At 32.7% G+C, this 17984-nt stretch overlaps 1 protein-coding gene and 1 non-coding gene across 2 annotated transcripts; both read right to left on the minus strand.

Annotated features, from left to right (window-relative positions):
* Positions 1–8676: 8676 nt before the first annotated feature.
* On the minus strand, positions 8677–8747 carry Trnag-gcc. The gene has a single exon. It is a non-coding gene; the product is annotated as a tRNA-Gly (tRNA).
* A 1594-nt stretch (positions 8748–10341) lies between these two features.
* LOC123653882 (tetraspanin-15-like) lies at positions 10342–17427 on the minus strand. The gene is made up of 6 exons (XM_045589860.1): positions 17355–17427; positions 17065–17234; positions 15607–15792; positions 12874–13047; positions 11682–11939; positions 10342–10914 (listed from the first exon to the last, which is right to left on the minus strand). The coding sequence occupies exons 1-6, from the start codon at positions 17425–17427 to the stop codon at positions 10780–10782; spliced, it is 996 nt and encodes a 331-aa protein (XP_045445816.1). The 3' UTR covers positions 10342–10779.
* Between the last annotated feature and the right edge of the window lie 557 nt (positions 17428–17984).

The raw sequence follows: 17984 nt of genomic DNA on the forward strand, positions 1-17984 counted from the left end.
AGGTTATATATCTTTCTAAGAATAATTTAATAATATATTTGTTCGCAAACGAAAAATAACCAACTTCAATTACATTGACAAGTAATACTACGTAGATAGACAAAAAAATAGTCAAGTAAATACGCGTTATCAAAGATTGTGCGTGCTTTGTGGTTACGGCATCAAAGAATATAGCCCCCCCCCCTCTCTTCCCGTGGGTGTCGTAAGAGGCGAATAAGGGATACTCAAAAAGTTGTAGTCAGATCTCGATTTCGATTAAATTAAAACTCAAAATCAGTACACCCAGTAAAAAGTTATGCGGATTTTCGAGGGTTTCCCTCGATTTCTCTGGGATCCCATCATCACATCCTGGTTTCCTTATCCCCGAACATACATTAATATATATATATATATATATATATATATATATATATATATATATATATATATATATATATACGGTCGAATTGAGTAACCTCCTCCTTTTTTGAAGTCAGTTAAAAAGGAATGAAATTGGATCTGTCTGTAATTGGGTCAATCAAGATATCTGTTGTGTACTTTTGACTGTTTTAGTCGAGCGAAATGCAGGGTTGATTTTTTTTTAATATACCTATGTTTTTGTTCTCTATTCGCTTTTTTTCTTTTTTGATTTGTCGGTATAGCGTATAGATACTAATACTTGATAACTATACAGTTGAAAATAATCTGTGTAAATATCATGTATTTGTCTAATTATTATGGTTCTAAGAATCGTGTGATAGACATAGATAGAGTTTTGGATAATATATAAGTAGGCGGATATTATAGTGTCCTGTATTTGTACTATTATTATCCATTAGAAAACGAAGCTTAAAAAAAACCCCAAAAACTCAAATATTTATCTAAAAGAGAAGCTACAAGAATTGGCATTTGTTTTTTTTTTTTTTTTTTCTTTATAGCGTTTGGTAAAAACCAAAGAAAATTATCGTGCTCGAATCATACTTAAATTCGTTGGAATTAACGTCCACCAGTATTTTTTACTAATGGTCTACATAATTATTATACTTAGGAAGGGGAGTTGATTGCCGCAATAACACATTTTATATAGAACCTTTTTTTAATATTATTTAAAAAAGGAACGATTTAAGAATGAATACAACCGCAGTAATACGATTCATCCTATTTAGTCACATTCAAAGAATTTCTAGAAATATCACTCAGGCCTGTAACCGACCAGCTAGGTATATTTAAACAGGTAGGCCTAGCTTTGAGCTAGATATTCGCTAGACCGATATTAACGGAACGTGAGCACGATACGCTTTCATCCTCACATAACTCTTCACACATAGGTCTAATTATGTATCCATATATGTATAATAATGTACGTACAATATATACATATTTTCACTCCACACTAATATTAAAAATCATATGCACATCATCTCCCTTGTTTGTTGTAAGTATATTTGTAGCAACAGTTTAACTTTACATCACAGATCATATGATTGTTAAAACCGTCTTTCAATCAATAATAACGTAACCAAAACCATGACCATACCAATCAATATAATAATAATCATAACCAAAAACGTGCAACAAATTTTCAGGGATGCAGGAACATACTCAGACGACAATTGTAATTGGTTCATACCATTGCTCTTATAAAGACCCCGATGCTATGTTTTTCCTCCATGTCACTTAATTACACACATCAGTTGTATTCTATGTATATTATGATACATATATATTATACATTTTGATGCACCTATACTAACATAATAAATCATTTTTTTTTTTTTTTTGATATCGCAGGGTAACCCATTTACGGGTGATATCCAGGATGCCCGGGTAGGCATTCCTAGACCGTATGTCGGCTTAGCACTTGGGGGTGCACTACCGACCAAAACCCCTGCGGGAGCCTTCAGCCGCTTTAATTGGAGGGTCCCGGATCTGCAGGCAACAGGATCCCTCCAGCGACAGGCTGGCCTCGGCGAAAAGACCAGACTTCTCCTCCATGGGAACATAATAAATCATAATAGTTTATAACCTAATTTCAATGTGCTAGTGGAAACCAGTAGAATTAACGTAGCTATTAATTAGTCCTAAGAGAATCCATTCATTAAATTAAACACAGTCATTAATATATTTGCCTAAATTAAATTAAGTAATGCAGTTCATATGCGGTTCATACATATTTCATCATTACAACCTATACAGTCCACTGCTGGACATAGGCCTCCATAAGTTTACGCCAAAAATAACGTGAACTCATGTGCTTTGCCCATAGTCACCACGCTGGTCAGGCGGGTTGGTGACCACAGTACTGGCTTTGTCGCACCGAAGAAGCTGCTACCCGTCTTCGCCTGTGTATTTCAAAGCCAGCAGTTGGATGGCTATCCCGCCACCGGTCGGCGTTTTAAGTTCCAAAGTGGTACCGGAACTTTGTTATCCCTTAGTCGCCTTTTACGACACCCACGGGAAGAGAGGGGGTGGCTATGTTCTTTAGTACCGTAGCCACACAGTTCCAGACATACCATATATCATACATATTTATTTTATCGTAATAACATTTTCAACTCCTTGTTAAAATTATTAATGTGCCGTAATTCTCAGTCGTAGTTAAATTGGAAAATGTATACAGTCCAGGACATTGCCTATCTTTGCTTCTTCATAATAATTGTGTTTGCTGGCAAAGGAAAAAACTTCAATTACATTGACATACGTAGACGAATCGACATAAGTAAAACAACGTAAGTCGACAAATTAACAACGTACTAATCGCCACTACGATTTTCGAAGTTTTCCCTCGATTTCTCTGGGACACCATCGTCAGCAACCTAGCAGTACCTTATCACAACGCCACCGTTAGGATATTTCCTTTTCAACAAAAAAAGAATCATCAAAATCGGTTCGTAAACAACACCCACAAATCTAATATATAAAATTATCGTGTTGCGGTGTTTGTAGTTAAACTCCTCCGAAACGGCTTGACCGATTCCCATGAAATTTTGTGTGCATATCGAGTAGTTCTGAGAATCGGCCAACATCTATTTTTTATTCCTTTAAGTTATAGATGGAGGGGGAGGATTGAGAAGGTTAATAAAATATATGGCAAACAACGTTTGCGGGGTCAGCTAGTATATATATTTGAATTATAGTATATTATTTGAGAAACCTCTTCCTTTTTTAAAGTAGGTTAAAAATAATATACAATAATAAGGAATAGCCTCAAATGCGCTAGAATACGTTGACTCCGTATCGAAAAGTGCCATGAAATAACGTACAATTGTAATTGTAAAGGATAAAGGCACCGAAGCATCGATAAAATCCATTCGATTCAAACCGATATATATAATTGACAGAATAATGCTAGTTCTTAGGATATATTTATTCTGTTCGATAATCCAACGATAATATTAATAAATCTATCCTTACGTTATGCGGTTTAGTAGTAATTAAGAGTATTGAATATAGGAATTAGGTAATTTAGTTTATCATAATAGGAATTGATAAACATACCAAGTATCTTCTAAATCTACACTAATAAAGATTCTTATAAAGAGAAAATATTTGATTGTCTGTTTATAGTGGATCTCGTCAAAAACGAAATATAATTAAAATATTCTTTCACCAATGTAAACCACTTAGTGACATGGGCTATATTTTAACGGGGTAAAAGAGAACAATCAAAATTGCATACGCCACGCAGACGAATATTAGCAGTAAATAAGAGATGATTGATTTTCGATATTTTTTTGGTTTAATCTATAAACATTTAATAATTTTAATACTGCTGGTTTTAATACAAAAGTTATGACTGACTTTATAATGGTTGAGAAATGTATTGAAGACTTTTTAACCGACTTCAAAAAAAGGAGGAGGTTCTCAATTCGACTGTATTTTTTTAACGTATGTTACTTCAGAACTTTTGACAGGGTGGACCGTTTTCGACATTTTTTTTTTTCAAACGAAAGGTAGTGCATTGGTCAGTCATATCATTTGGTCCCATTTAAAGTTATTTGTATTGTACCGCATAACTTTTTACTGTGTGTACTGATTTTGATGATGTTTAATTTATTCGAAAGCCAATGTTTATCATGTGGTGACATTTAAATTTCATCTAGATGTCATGACAACATTTTGAGTAATCTTTGATAACGCGTATTTAATTGACTATTTTTTCGTCTACCTACGATATATTGCTTGTCGATGTAATTGAAGTCGGCTTTTTTTCGTTTCCGAGCAAATACAATTATAAAAGTAGGTATTGTGTTTCTTGATAGTTCTTCTAATAGAACCTTAATTCCGAATTATTTGTTAAATACTAATAAATTTTACTGCTTTCAAGGAGTTTTGTGTTCCTGTGGTGAGTAAGGTGATCAGAGCTCCTAGAGGGATTGGGGGTAGGGTTGGCAGCGCGCTTGAGATGCTTCTAGTGTTGGAGACGTCTATAAGCAACGGTACACGCTCACCATCAAGTAAGGCGTACTAAGTACTAGTAGTCAGACTTAAAGCCTTCTTGGATATAGAAGTTTTAAATTTCAATGAACGTTCCTTTCAATGCATAAGAGTTTTTCTAAATTAAAGTAGTAACAAGAATATTCTTTTTGGTTTTAAGAACACTCGAATTTCAATTACTTTTCATTAAATTGCTTTTTATAAAAATTTATTTTGTTTTATTTATTAAAATTAATTTAATTTAACTTAATACTGCAAATCTTGAGGTAACACTACTTCTTTTGCTGTTCCTGTATTAACTGTTGTTGTTTTTACTGTTGTTTTTTCTTCGACAGTAGTAATAATGGTTGTAGCTTCAGTGGTTGTAGTTTCAGGGGTTGTAGCATTAGGGGTTGTAGCTTCAGTGGTGGTAGCTTCAGTGGTGGTAGCTTTAGGTTTTGTAGCTTCGGGTGTTGTAGCTTCAGAGGTTGAAGCTTCAGTTGTAGTACCATCAGTAGTTGTGGTAATTTTGGTAGTTGTAGTAGTTTCAGGAGAAGTCGATTTAGTTCTAGTTGTAATAACTTCAGAAGTGGTAGATTTAACTTTAATAGTTTGTGCTGTTGTTTTTGGTGTCCAAGTATAGTTTGGTGTAGTATTTATTTTTGTATATTTCGAATTATCTGTTGTCACCAAATATTTAGCCGTTGACGAATAATTAAGTGACTCTGTAGTTTTATCTAAAGCTTTCGTTGTTGTATACTTTGCAATTTTTTTACTGTTTGTTGAAGTTGAGTAACTATCGTTCTCGGCGTGTTTATTAGTTGTTGGTGTAGTTTTAACAAATTTTTCTTCAACTATTTTCCCCGTAAAATGATTATCATTTTTAGTTACAGTTTTATGCAGCAATATTTTTATGTTTGCGTCTTCACCATCCAGAGATATGTTATCTAAAATCGTATCAAGTTCATTTGCGAAAGTGTTCGGTATTATATTTATCTTGTCATTCCAATTCAAATCACCACGATAACAAGTTTCCAAGCAATCTAATTGTTCTTCAAACACATTGCCTTTGTGTTGACATCCGGCCCAAATGATTTCATCGCACTCGTTAGTAGTTTTGTTATAAACAAAGGCCCTGGTAGCGTTACTGTTACATTTATTTATATTAACAAGTCCATGACATTTTTCTGAAAAGTTCAATGACATACATAATTAATAAATATCGTTGGTATGTTTTTTTTTTGTACAGTAACAAAGCTTAGATGCGGTTTATGTTTGATTACTGAGAACTAACGGTTACTTTTTTTGGGATGGGAACTGATAGTTTATTAGAGATTCACTAAAATAATTTCGATGACTTTGCCAATGAGATGATGATATTTTTGAGTAGGTAATGTACAATATCCGAATACTATATTGTTCTAGAAATTATGAAAATAAAGTATTTTTATTAGTACTTATAAAATAAGTTATACTAGAAAAAAAGTTGCTATGTGGTTACGGCAATGAAGAATATAGCCACCCCCTCTCTTCCCGTGGGTATCGTAATAGGCGACTAAGGGATAACACAGTTCCACTACCTTGGAACTTAAAAAGCCGACCGATGGCGGGATAACCATCCAACTACTGACAATGAAATACACAGGCCGTTGACGGACAGCAACGTTTTCGGTGCGATAAATCCAGCCCTGCGGTCACCAACCCGCCTACCCAGCGTAGTGACTATGGGTAACACACATGCGTAACACCATTTTTGGCGTGAACTTGTGGAGGCCTATGTCCAGCAGTGGACTGTGATAGGCTGAAATGATGATAACGATGATGAAGAAAAAGACAAGAACATAAATTTAGCATCTACCTTCATTTAACTTCTTTTCACTAACGAATTTTGTAACTCCTTTCTCGTAGCTCCATCCTTTGCGTCTAATGCACGTGTTTATACATGCACTTTCAGTGCGAAATAAGTTGTCCGTTGGGCATCCTCTCCATACCTCCAGCTCGCAACGAGATCCAGGCTTGTAGTAGGAAAATACATGAATTGGTGATACGCTACAGTCGGATTTGTTCAGATTTCGCAAACAGTAATCTGGTGGCACTTGAAACAGTATTATAAGTTGATATGAGAATAAGTTCTGTTCGCTTTAGTTAAACTAAAAGATATTTTAGCTTTTAAAACATCTATGTTAATTCGTAAAATAGTGATATCACATACAAGACAGATACAACAGCTAAATAATATTGCTTTCAACAGTAGTGTGATCCTGTTGGTGAGTAAAGTGACCAGAGCTACTGGGGGGAATTGGGAAAAAGTCGGCAACGCATTTTCGATGCTTTTGGTGTTGCAGACGTTTATATAACCTACGGCCATGATAATCGCTTGTTTGCTGACCTAATTATATTTAAAAAAAAAGAGACAAAAAATTGTTGAAAGACAAACGAAAAAGTAGGATAATTTATTAATAATACTAGTTTTAACTTGAATTACTAATAAACATACTTCATCTATTCACCCACGCATAAATTTATCTATTTTTACTTTACGTGTTTAAAACTTAGTGTTAATGAATAATGGATTATATGTTAAACTCTTATTGTAGCACTAAAGTATTTTTTTTTTTTTAATTTCTTGGCAGAGTACATACGAGTATATTGAAATATACTGACTGTTGTTCTAATACAAATGCTTATCTGCATCTACTTGCAATATAAAATTTCTGTCCAAAAAGTCTGATAATAATTTTATTGGTAATCAGTCAAATATTCCTTATATGTTATAGTTCTTTTTTTATATTATTTTAATAAGTAGGTATTACTATCATCGACATCGCTCTGGTGTAGTGGTGCGTGCACATGTGTGCGCTCACCCACCGGTGATTGCTGGTCAGATTCCCGCTCAGGTTGGATTGGATAGATTGTATTTGTACAAATATTTCTTTTCAATCTGGTTGTCTGTCCTTGTGGGTACCGACCGTGCCTCGGGGCTATTGCTAAGTAATGGCTCCCGGTAGTTATCATAGACACCTGATAGGGATCGGTACTCATAATAAAAATATACCCACCTATCCACGGTGGAGCAATGTGGTCGATAAAGCTCCGATCCTTCCTACATGAAGAAAGAGGCCTATATCAAGCAGTGGGATGTTACAGGCTGAATCGTGACTATTTAACATAAACAGCCAGACTTCAAAATGAGGGTCGCAACACACTGTTGCAAGCGTCCAAACGCTACGGTAAATGCTTCCTACTAGGCATATCAGTTGCTTTTTCTACCAGATTAGATTTGCAATAACTAACACTATAGCATTTGACACTCAAATCATAATTTATTTATATGACTATAACAGTTGCAGGGGCTCATTAAGTTAGTTTTCAGAGTCCCCAGTATAATATATCTAGATATTAGATATCTGGCATTCGCCTGATGATCAAAATATATTTCAATATTTTTTTTAATTATTATTATCGGTGTGCGTTTTTTTACGATATTTTAACTGCAGACCAGCAGTTGTAAAACTTTCCAGAGTTGTTAGGATAGTCCGACACTGACAGCTTTTTGTTGTTATAACGATATTAATATTAGAGACCCGGTTTATTTGTTCGGTTAAACTGCGAAAACTACTGAGCCGATCGGAATAATACTTATACCATAAGATGTACCGTGTATCTGAGAAGGTTTTAGTACATGATATTTTCTTTATTACTTATCGTGTAAAAAATATAAACCGACAGAGGTCGCTAGTTAATATGTATAACAATATATTTATGTTTTCTTTTTTTAAAATTCAATTTCAAAACTTTTTTCAATCTTTTGGTTTATACTTTCAATAGTGTCAAAAGAGCACAGATAATTTCGCCAATTACGTGCAATGGAGAATAAAGAAATTGATTGAAAGCATTCTTACCTGCGTGTAATAATTTTACTAAAATTAATGCAACAATTTTTAACAACAATGTCGTATAAGTTACCAAAGTCCTCATGGTGAGGTCACATTATTTCCTACAAACGTAATGGCTGCTATTAAGAAATCAATTTTCTTTTATTACGGTTTTATGCGATTACTTGAGTTAATGACTGCTTTTTTTTTAATTTCTTTGACTTTTTAATGCCAATAAAAAGTTAAATATAAAAAGATTTTTTTTTTAAATTGATATGAAACATTTTTAGTTGTGGAATACACGTGTCTTCTGTTTTTTGTTTTTATTAAGAAGTTCAAAAATATCTAGTTTCATTAAAAAGTACCTACAGATAATTATTGTAAAAAGGTAACTCTAAAAAGTAATTGCATCGGCCGGGAATCGAACCCGGGCCGCCCGCGTGGCAGGCGAGCATTCTACCACTGAACCACCGATGCTGCCAACATATCAATGAAATAAGTTGTAGCATTTTGTAATTCTGTAAAAATAATTCAATAATATTTTGTATATTATTAGTTCAACTTTATTTATTACATTGTTTATCTAATATATAAAATTCTCGTGTCGGTCGCGGTGTTTGTAATTAAACTCCTCCGAAACGGCTTGACCGATTCTCATGAAATTTGGTGTGCATATTGGGTAGGTCTGAGAATCGAACAACATGTATTTTTCATCCCCCTAAGTTATAGGGAGGGGGGAATTAAGGGGTTTATTAACATATATGGCAAAACAACGTTTGCGGGGTCAGCTAGTCATATTATAAAATTTCGATAGAAAAGTAAACCTTAATATAAAATACGTATCAATAGACACTAAAAATTAATTTTTTATTTGAATAACTTGTTTTTTAGGTTAACTAGCGACTTAGAATTCAATCTTTTAAACAACAAAAAATATTTTTTATATAGTTTTAATACTACAGCGCCATCTGTTGTACATTCCTGTAATTAAAGAAAGATATGGTTAGTTTATGTTGATTTCAATTCTTCTTATACATAGTTCTTCAATTCAACCATAGATAGCGCTGTTTGCTACTAAGCAAAATTAATGAGACATGACGGTCGTATAGTCAGTCATGTAATTCTTATTAAAAACTAAAATTAATTATTATTTAAATTACAGCATGAAACATTATTTGTACCTTACCGGCTCGTGCCTCATCATGAGATTATTATAAATCATTTTGTTGGTTAATTGAAAACCGTATAAATATACTTATACACTCGTCTTGGCCACCAACTTTTTGTATGTTTGCTATAACTTGGAATACATTCATCTAATATTTAAAATTCTCATATCACAGTCTTAGGGACCAAACTCCTCTAAAACGGCTTGACTGATTCTTAATTGGTCGTAAATTATTTTTTAAATCCCTAAGTGATAAAAACACGGGTGGCACAAACCAAAATATATTTTTTCTTTTTTTGCCTCTTTTTATTTCTTTTTTATTATGATTTGGCATTGAAAAATACATAAAACCCATAATTTTCATCCGTCTACTACCAATCCCCATTTTTAATAGTGTTTATTGTCATAGCTTATGCAATTTTTTGGTCGTTTTGTTGAAAAACCAAAATAAAAGTAGTTTGTTTTTTTTTTTTCAATATTTTTACTAACAAATTACAATTTTATTCATCTACGATTAAGCTTTCCTTGCGAATAAAATTATCAAATTAAATAATACATTAAGTTAAGTTAAACTTCGTTAAGGCGTATGAGGGTAAAATTTTTATGGATGAAACGGCAACGTTTTTGTCGATGGCGTTGGAACGCAAATCTAAAGCTTTAGATTTGTATAAATATAAACAAGACTTAAAAATTAGTTTACCAAAGAAGTTTCACTTCTGACTTGTGTACTTTGTATGCACGCACTTTTTTTTCATTAATTCAGGAACTTTAATGAGAAATTCGAGTTAAAAAAACCTTGATAGCTAACTACTCTATTGGTTACCTACAAGCTTAGAACACGCTAATTTGAATCTTTAAACACCTATACTTACCATGATTTATTCTCGTAAACAAAATGAAACAATATAATGTTTTTCTTAACTTTTTATTACAAATACTTTGGTGTATACATTCCGACCTATTTATAGGTGTTTAAATTAAAATTTTCGATTTAAAAAAATAAATAAATTTGTATTATATTAGACATTGATGACGACGATAAATGACGACGATGATGACGATGAATTGTAATAATACTGATTTCTTTTTTCAAATAATCTTAAACTTTTTATACAATTTCCATACCTTAAAATAGAAATCGTTACATATTATTAGGTATCTGTGATATTATTTTTTGCAGCGTTTTACATTTTAACCTTTTTAGTAAAAGAAGAAAAACAAAAAATAAATCAATCTGCATAATTTGCAAATATATTGTATGTTACAGCCAAATGGTGTGCGTAACGGCAAAATGGTGGTTTTTAACCCATGGTCTATAACCATTTTATTCTTAAATTAGTTTTATGGTTTTGTACTTATTTGTTGTTTCGTGAAAATTCCTATGATCGAAAGATTTTTCGAGGAAGTCCCATTTGGTTCATTCTCATGTTGTTTGCAGTAGCGTGTCCATATCGCCCCTTGAATTGATAACCATATCTGTTGACAAAAAAAAAACAGATTTATTTATATGAGAAAAAAAAACTGTATGCGTACGTTAGAAAAGTACGCACGTAAGAAGTTATACTTCATTGGCTAGCTAACTTCACGTTGCTAACTTCTTCTTCGTTGACAAGCTCACATCATGATTACGAGAAATACTTTCTCAAACAAAGCTTAGGAATAGATTTGGTTCTGTCGAGTAAGATTCGACCGTTTGGGCATTTAAAACATGCAGGAAACGTAAGGAAAAATTAGTGCATTGCTTCTTTATGATTGTTTCCTACCTATACCTATACCTATATAATACCTATGTGTAGTAAAACTGCTTCCTAAATAGTGTTGCGTTCCTATAATGAGTAAGGTAGTTAAAGCTCCTGGGGACGACTAGAGGTAGAGTCAATAACGCACTTAAATTGTTCCTGTTGTTGCTGGCGTCCATATGCTACGGCAGGGGTTCCCAAACTTATTTTGTCTACTACCCACTAAGAGAATAAATCATTTTATAGTGCCCCCTTTGAACAATCTTTTAATGAATATTAGTTAATGTTCACAAGTTGTAGTCGAGAGTCCTTATACATTAAATGACAAATCAACCCCCAAGCCTCGCGACACACAACGCCACCACTTTAGTACTGCAGCGCCCACAAGGGGTCGTTATCGCCCACTTTGGGAAACACTGTACTACGGTATCCAATACACATACCATCAAGGAGGCGGTAATATTATTTGCCACCCTAAAAACATCATACAACCTAAAAACTTACCATAACAATGATCACAATGATGGAGATCAACATGACTCTTCTCGATGTTCTTCTGACAAGTTCTATCACCGGATCTCTGCAGCCGTTGTTAAAGTACACACGTTTCGCTTTACAAGCTTCCTTCTCTCGTTCTTGCACAAAATGGGAGCGATCCGGGTCAAAGGTAGGGCAGCAGGAGATGGGCACGTCGGGGGGAAAGATGGGTGGCTGGTTAGGGTAACGATAGTCATCTGGACCGGTGACTCCACAGCACGTTAACTGAAAATAAGTGAAATGTAAAAGTATGAAATAAAAAAATAGGGTACTGTATGAATAATAATAAGAAGTAATATTTAAAATAAAAAAAAATATAGTCTATCTCTCAAGTTGGATCAAACTGCACACTGTGTGCAAATTTGATTAAATCGGTTAAGTAGTTTATGAGTCCGTCGTAGACAAACAACGTGACACGTAATTTATTTATTATATACTTATGTATAAGATTTTAAATAAAACTATTCTCAGCAGCAACGTAGGTAATATTATTGTTAGAATATTTCTCTTTGTTCTTAAAATTTGAATATTACTGGGTTGTCTGGAAGAAATGGCTAATTACCCATAAGTCCGCCCATTGTACTCCACTGTCTGTAACTATATTTATGCTTTGTTTGTAATATATTTGTGCTGTACAATACAGTATAAAATAAATAAATAAATATATTATTTAGACATTGATTTGCCTACATTAGGAACAGACGACCGTGTGAGTATGTTAAGCATATGAATATTAGGCGTTTAAGGAAAAACATACTGGTACGACTATACGTATGGTATGTGTCTATAACAGTATGACCTACAAGGACAGACACTCAAAATATCATAGACATATATATTTTTAATTGCAAATATTGTCTGAAGCGGGAATTGAACACACGTTTTTTTCCTCTCGGTCCTACACCAGTATAGTTATTTATTTATTTATTTATTTATTTATTTATTTATTTATTTATTTATTTATTTATTTATTTATTTACATAGGAAGCCAACGTAGTATACAGTGGTTTCTATCATAATTATATAGTTAAACAGAATATCTTACTAGTTAGTTATCAATCTCCTTTTATATAATACCAATATATTAAGAGACTAATTTCCATAAGACATTAATGTTTGTAAGTTTAGTTAAGAAACTTTAACAATAAAAAAAAATTACGTCATTTTGTAGAGCTGTCCACAGCTTTACATGCCTAGTGTTGTCCTCTTGCGACAGTTTGAAGGACTCTGACAGCGAGTGGCTCAGTCTGACCTCTTCCTCCACACCGATGTTCAGCGAGACTCCGATGACCACTGCTATCATGATCGCCAGCAGCAATAGAGCTACAGAGGTCTGGAATTTAAATTGTTAAAACTATAAATACTAGTTTAACCAGTGGTTTCGTAACGCTATATTTTTTTCTTCATTTTTTTTTATTCTTTATTTATTTTATATATTATGTAATGTATTTTTATACAAAATCTGATCTCCATGGGAAATTTCGATTCTTATAGCATGTTAAATATATTATTTTAAAAAGATTAACTGCGGAGTTTATTGCCGATTCTTCTCTGTAGAATATACATTTCGAACCGGTGGTAGTCACTTTTAAAAATTAACAATCACTTTCAAAATTTTAATTTCTTGAACAAAATTATTTTGATTTGATTTAATTAATATTTCCTAAGTTCAATTTTTCGTTACTTAATAATTATTAGAACAGCTACACTTAGGTGTTTATTATATTTTTCTACTTTTTACGGTTTAGACGGTTGAAGAACAGAAAAATGACACCAATAACTCCGTTGGATATGTAATGAAATATATAATATGTAAAATGCGCATACAGATTTAGGATTCACATAAGGTTCATTTATTTGACTTTCTCTGTAATTCGCCAGAACGGCATCTCCGTTCAAAGTAAATCCTGACATTGAAGATCGTTCCACGTTATCTATCCTTTTACTCTAAATCTTTAACGTGTGAGGAAGCTTGTCGACTTTGGAACTCATTACCACTGTCTATTAAAGGTGCTCAAACATTAGAGACATTTAAAAAACTTATTAAGGAAATGTATTTATCATCTTAATTTATTTTAAGCAATTTTGTATTTCAGTACTTTATGCTATGATGTTACATTTAGATTTTTTTATTTTTTATTTTTTACTAGCTGACCCGGCGAACTTCGTATCGCCTAACACAAACTTTATCGTATGGTATTAAAGTTCAAATTGACTTTTAAGTATTATCACAAATCTTTTGTATGGGAGTATAGAAAAGTGTTGTTTTTAGACTTTTTCAGGAAATTAAATTTTTTTTTTTAGAATTTTTCTCTCCGTAAGAACCATCCTCGTACTTCAAGGAATATTTTAAAAAAAGAATTAGCGAAATCGGTCCAACCGTTCTCGAGTTTTGCGCCTAGCAATACATTCAGCGACTCATTTTTATATTATAAGATTTAGCTAATTAAGAATGAAAATCTATTATATACCTTGAAATAAACAGTAATGGACGTTCATCAATTATGTAAACTTTGATTCATAACGGACTTAGAACTAGAAGACAGCAAAATTTTTATTTACTGGTGTTCTATTAATTATATCATATATTCAATATTTTCGAAAGGTTCTTGTGCTTTGTAACTAGCAACAAAGTATAATTCTCTTGTAAAATAATATTTTATATAAATAATTCAGTAGCAATTTAAGAACATGGTACTAACTAGTGATCGCGTGATATACCACTCGTAGCTACGGTGTTTTTGAACTTGAATACATTACATCAAGGTTAAGTGTTACTTACCTCCAATTTCTTTGAAAAGTAAGATAAGGAAAAGCTTTTGGTTTTTAAAAAGAAGGTAATTTCTCTTATCGTTCTTTTAAAATCAACTTGACTTTATGATATTTATGTATCTAGGTTATAAAACTTAAGCACCCTTAGACCAGGGACTAAGGTTTAATCATTTGATAACACTTGAAATGGTTTTAAAAATATGATATATAGGCATATGCTGTGTGGTAACGGCATTAAAGAATAAAGCCACCCCCTCTCTTCCCGTGGGTGTCGTAAGAGGCGACTAAGGGATAACACAGTTCCACTACTACCTTGGAACTTAAAAAGCCGACCGATGGCGGGATAACTATCCAACTGCTGGCTTTGACATACACAGGCCGAAGACGGGCAGCAGCGTCTTTGGTGCGACAAAGCCAGCCCTGCGGTCACCAACCCGCCTGTCCAGCGTGGTGACTATGGGCAAAACACATAAGCCAAAAATAGCGTGAACTTGTGGAGGCCTATGTCCAGTAGTGGAATGCGAAAGGCTGATTTGAGGCATTTATTTAATAATATCAGTTGTTTAAGAAAAGAACTGCCTTTTTAAAAGAAATTTTGTAACATGTGGTACGTAGACAATATTTTTTAACATTTACTAAAAGAAAGATTTTTTTTTTTTAATATTTTGCAATAGATGAAATCAAAAATTAAAGGACCTAATTAAAAATTATTTCTCTTAAATAATGCTACGTTAACACATGACATGTAATATAGAATGTATTTTGCGGATAAAATGTAATAACCAGAACCGAATACCTAATAGACTCGGACATAACCGTGATTAGAAAGCTAATGTTGACTAAAAAAAAAAACAATTTAAATTTCATCGATAAGTAATACTGACGTTGGTAGTTAATGAATCGGTCAATTAAATACGTATTATGAGGAATAACTTAAAAAGTACCCGTCAGATATCGATCAAATTTAAATAGGACATCATGACAATCGCTATCAATTGAAAAAAAACCATCAAAAGCGGCACTCTTCGTAAAAAATTATGTGGTTATACGAAAAAAAAAAGCAGTCGATTTAACCTCCTACTTTTTTAAAGTCACTAAATAAATAAATAAATAAACTTACCCCTCGAACATGCTTATAATGATTCCCAGCTACCGCAATCATCGCGTAAATTGTGATGGAGAGTGCGACAGTTGCGATGACAGCCAGGAGAATCAATGCTACAAGTTTTCCAGATTGTTCCGCAGAAAAGGCCTTCATGTTTATGGCGGCGCTCACTGCTACAGCCATCATGGCTATACAGAGAAGCTGTGGAAAAGTGTAGAAGATTAATAAATCGGTCGTTTTGCGTAGTTGTTGTAATTTCAACGCCGCTCCTGACAAATGTTACATTTCAGTTTTCATACACCTGTCTATTGGATACTAAATAACAAAGAAAAAATATTTTTATTTTGTAAAGGATAAATTCAAAAAATACTGATGAGATTTTAATTTAATTGTTTTGTCAAGAGTGCGCACTCGCACATTATCACTGAGTGACATATGGCATATATTATTTTTATTCGTCGGTCCTGCAATATGTGTAATAAAGATTTTTATAACATTAATATATTCTCATGTTCATTGATAAGTTTTAGACGTAACATTAAACAATTAATGAACCAATTAATTTAATTATTTTATGTTTTTTATTTACTTTTTATTATTTTTTTTTTTGATTTTCATTTTATTTATTTACATTTATTAATTGTTAAGTTACTTAATTTTGTGTTTTAATTTTAATTTAATTTACTTTGATTTAAATTATAATTTGATTACAAACACGTATTTCTTGTTTTAGATATTTTATTTCTGATTATAAACTTTTTTGTTTTAATATTTGCACTTTGCATATTATATGTGTTAGTTTTTAATGGAAACTTGACTGGTTTATGCACTATCTTGTTGCTGTTCTTTTTTCATCATCATCATCATCATTACAGCCTATACAGTCCACTGCTGGACATAGGCCTCCACAAGTTTACGCCAAAAATAACGTGAACTCATGTGTTCTTCTTTACTTTGTGTTATATTGTACTGTTTGTTTCCCAAATAAAAATAAATAAATAATTAAAAAACTGAATAGTTAAAATCATCTAATCCACCCAGGTAAAGCGCGGCAAGTTAGGCTACTATATTATGAATTATTCTAATGTGAAACTATCGTAAATAAATTTATATTTTTTCGGGGATACTCTGAGATATAATAATATACTCAATTTGTGGTAAAGGATTACAATTAAATTCTTTGGTTCGTAGGACTAGATACGAAAATTAAGAGGAATCATGAAATGAGTTATTTGAACTCACTGTGAAGGTAACAATTTAAGAGTAATCGTGAAGAAAGGTTATTAAATTGTCTGTATCGATAATTTGGATTATAATTATTTGTCTAGTTTTCATATTCTACAACAATTGTTTATCGAAATCTGTTTTTTTTTTAACGACGAACAAGGATTAAAATAAGACCAATTATTTAGCGAAACGTGGAATTTCAATGGACATGGACCAGATGAATATATAAACATTTGAAATACTTACAATATTTGCAATACTGAGCAGAACATAGTAGATTTTGATGCATATGAAGCAACATGACTCATGTTTGTTTTGTTGTTGGTTGTCTGGTGTAGGCGGACCGTATGACAGACTCAATCCGTCGACATTCTGTTGGGTTACGCTTGATTGCGGCTCGGAAATAGGCTCTTTTACTGGAAATGATAAAATTACAATTAAAGAAGGCGGTACAATTAATATAAAAATAGAGATATGGCCAAAAATGTTTATTCATTTTTTTCATAAGTGTGGCATAATGCACCTGATGCATTTACCATAGGTACGCCTAAGAACTTTTACAATAACACCAACGTATAGTTGAATTTCCCTTCTATTAACATAGCACATTCTCAGGAGCTCTGACTACTTTCATCATCATCAGAATCATCGCAAGCGCGCTGTCGACCCTCCTCAAAAACTTTGGCTATCTTACTCAACAAACAACAACAAGAAGACAAGGCTACCTTAGAGAGGTGTCATTGAGCTTCTTATTGGGTTATTTGCCTTCTGAAAGGTTGTGGTATAGACAACAGTAGGGTGTTCCACATTTTGAGTAAATTGTTCCTACTGTGTCTTTCATAGTTCTATCTATAGTTTTACCATTTATGATGTCTATTGATAAAACTATGGAAATAAAACAAGGACGATCAACTGATTTATCTGACAAAATGATAAGACAAAACAGTTAAGTAAAAGATACAAAAACAAAATGCATCTGTACTCGAATTTTATTTAGTGTCAATTTAATCAAATAAATTTTTATTGAAATTTTATTTGCAGAATATGAGACGGATGGTGGATGGTCCGATTATTAAAGATGTGATCATTATAATTAAAAATCACAAGAAGATCACAGAATAAAAATAAGTTGTGAAATATGATAAAACTATGATTGAAATATGATT

Source organism: Melitaea cinxia, chromosome 5 (assembly GCF_905220565.1).
Source record: "Melitaea cinxia chromosome 5, ilMelCinx1.1, whole genome shotgun sequence".
Taxonomy (NCBI): Eukaryota; Metazoa; Arthropoda; class Insecta; order Lepidoptera; family Nymphalidae; genus Melitaea; species Melitaea cinxia.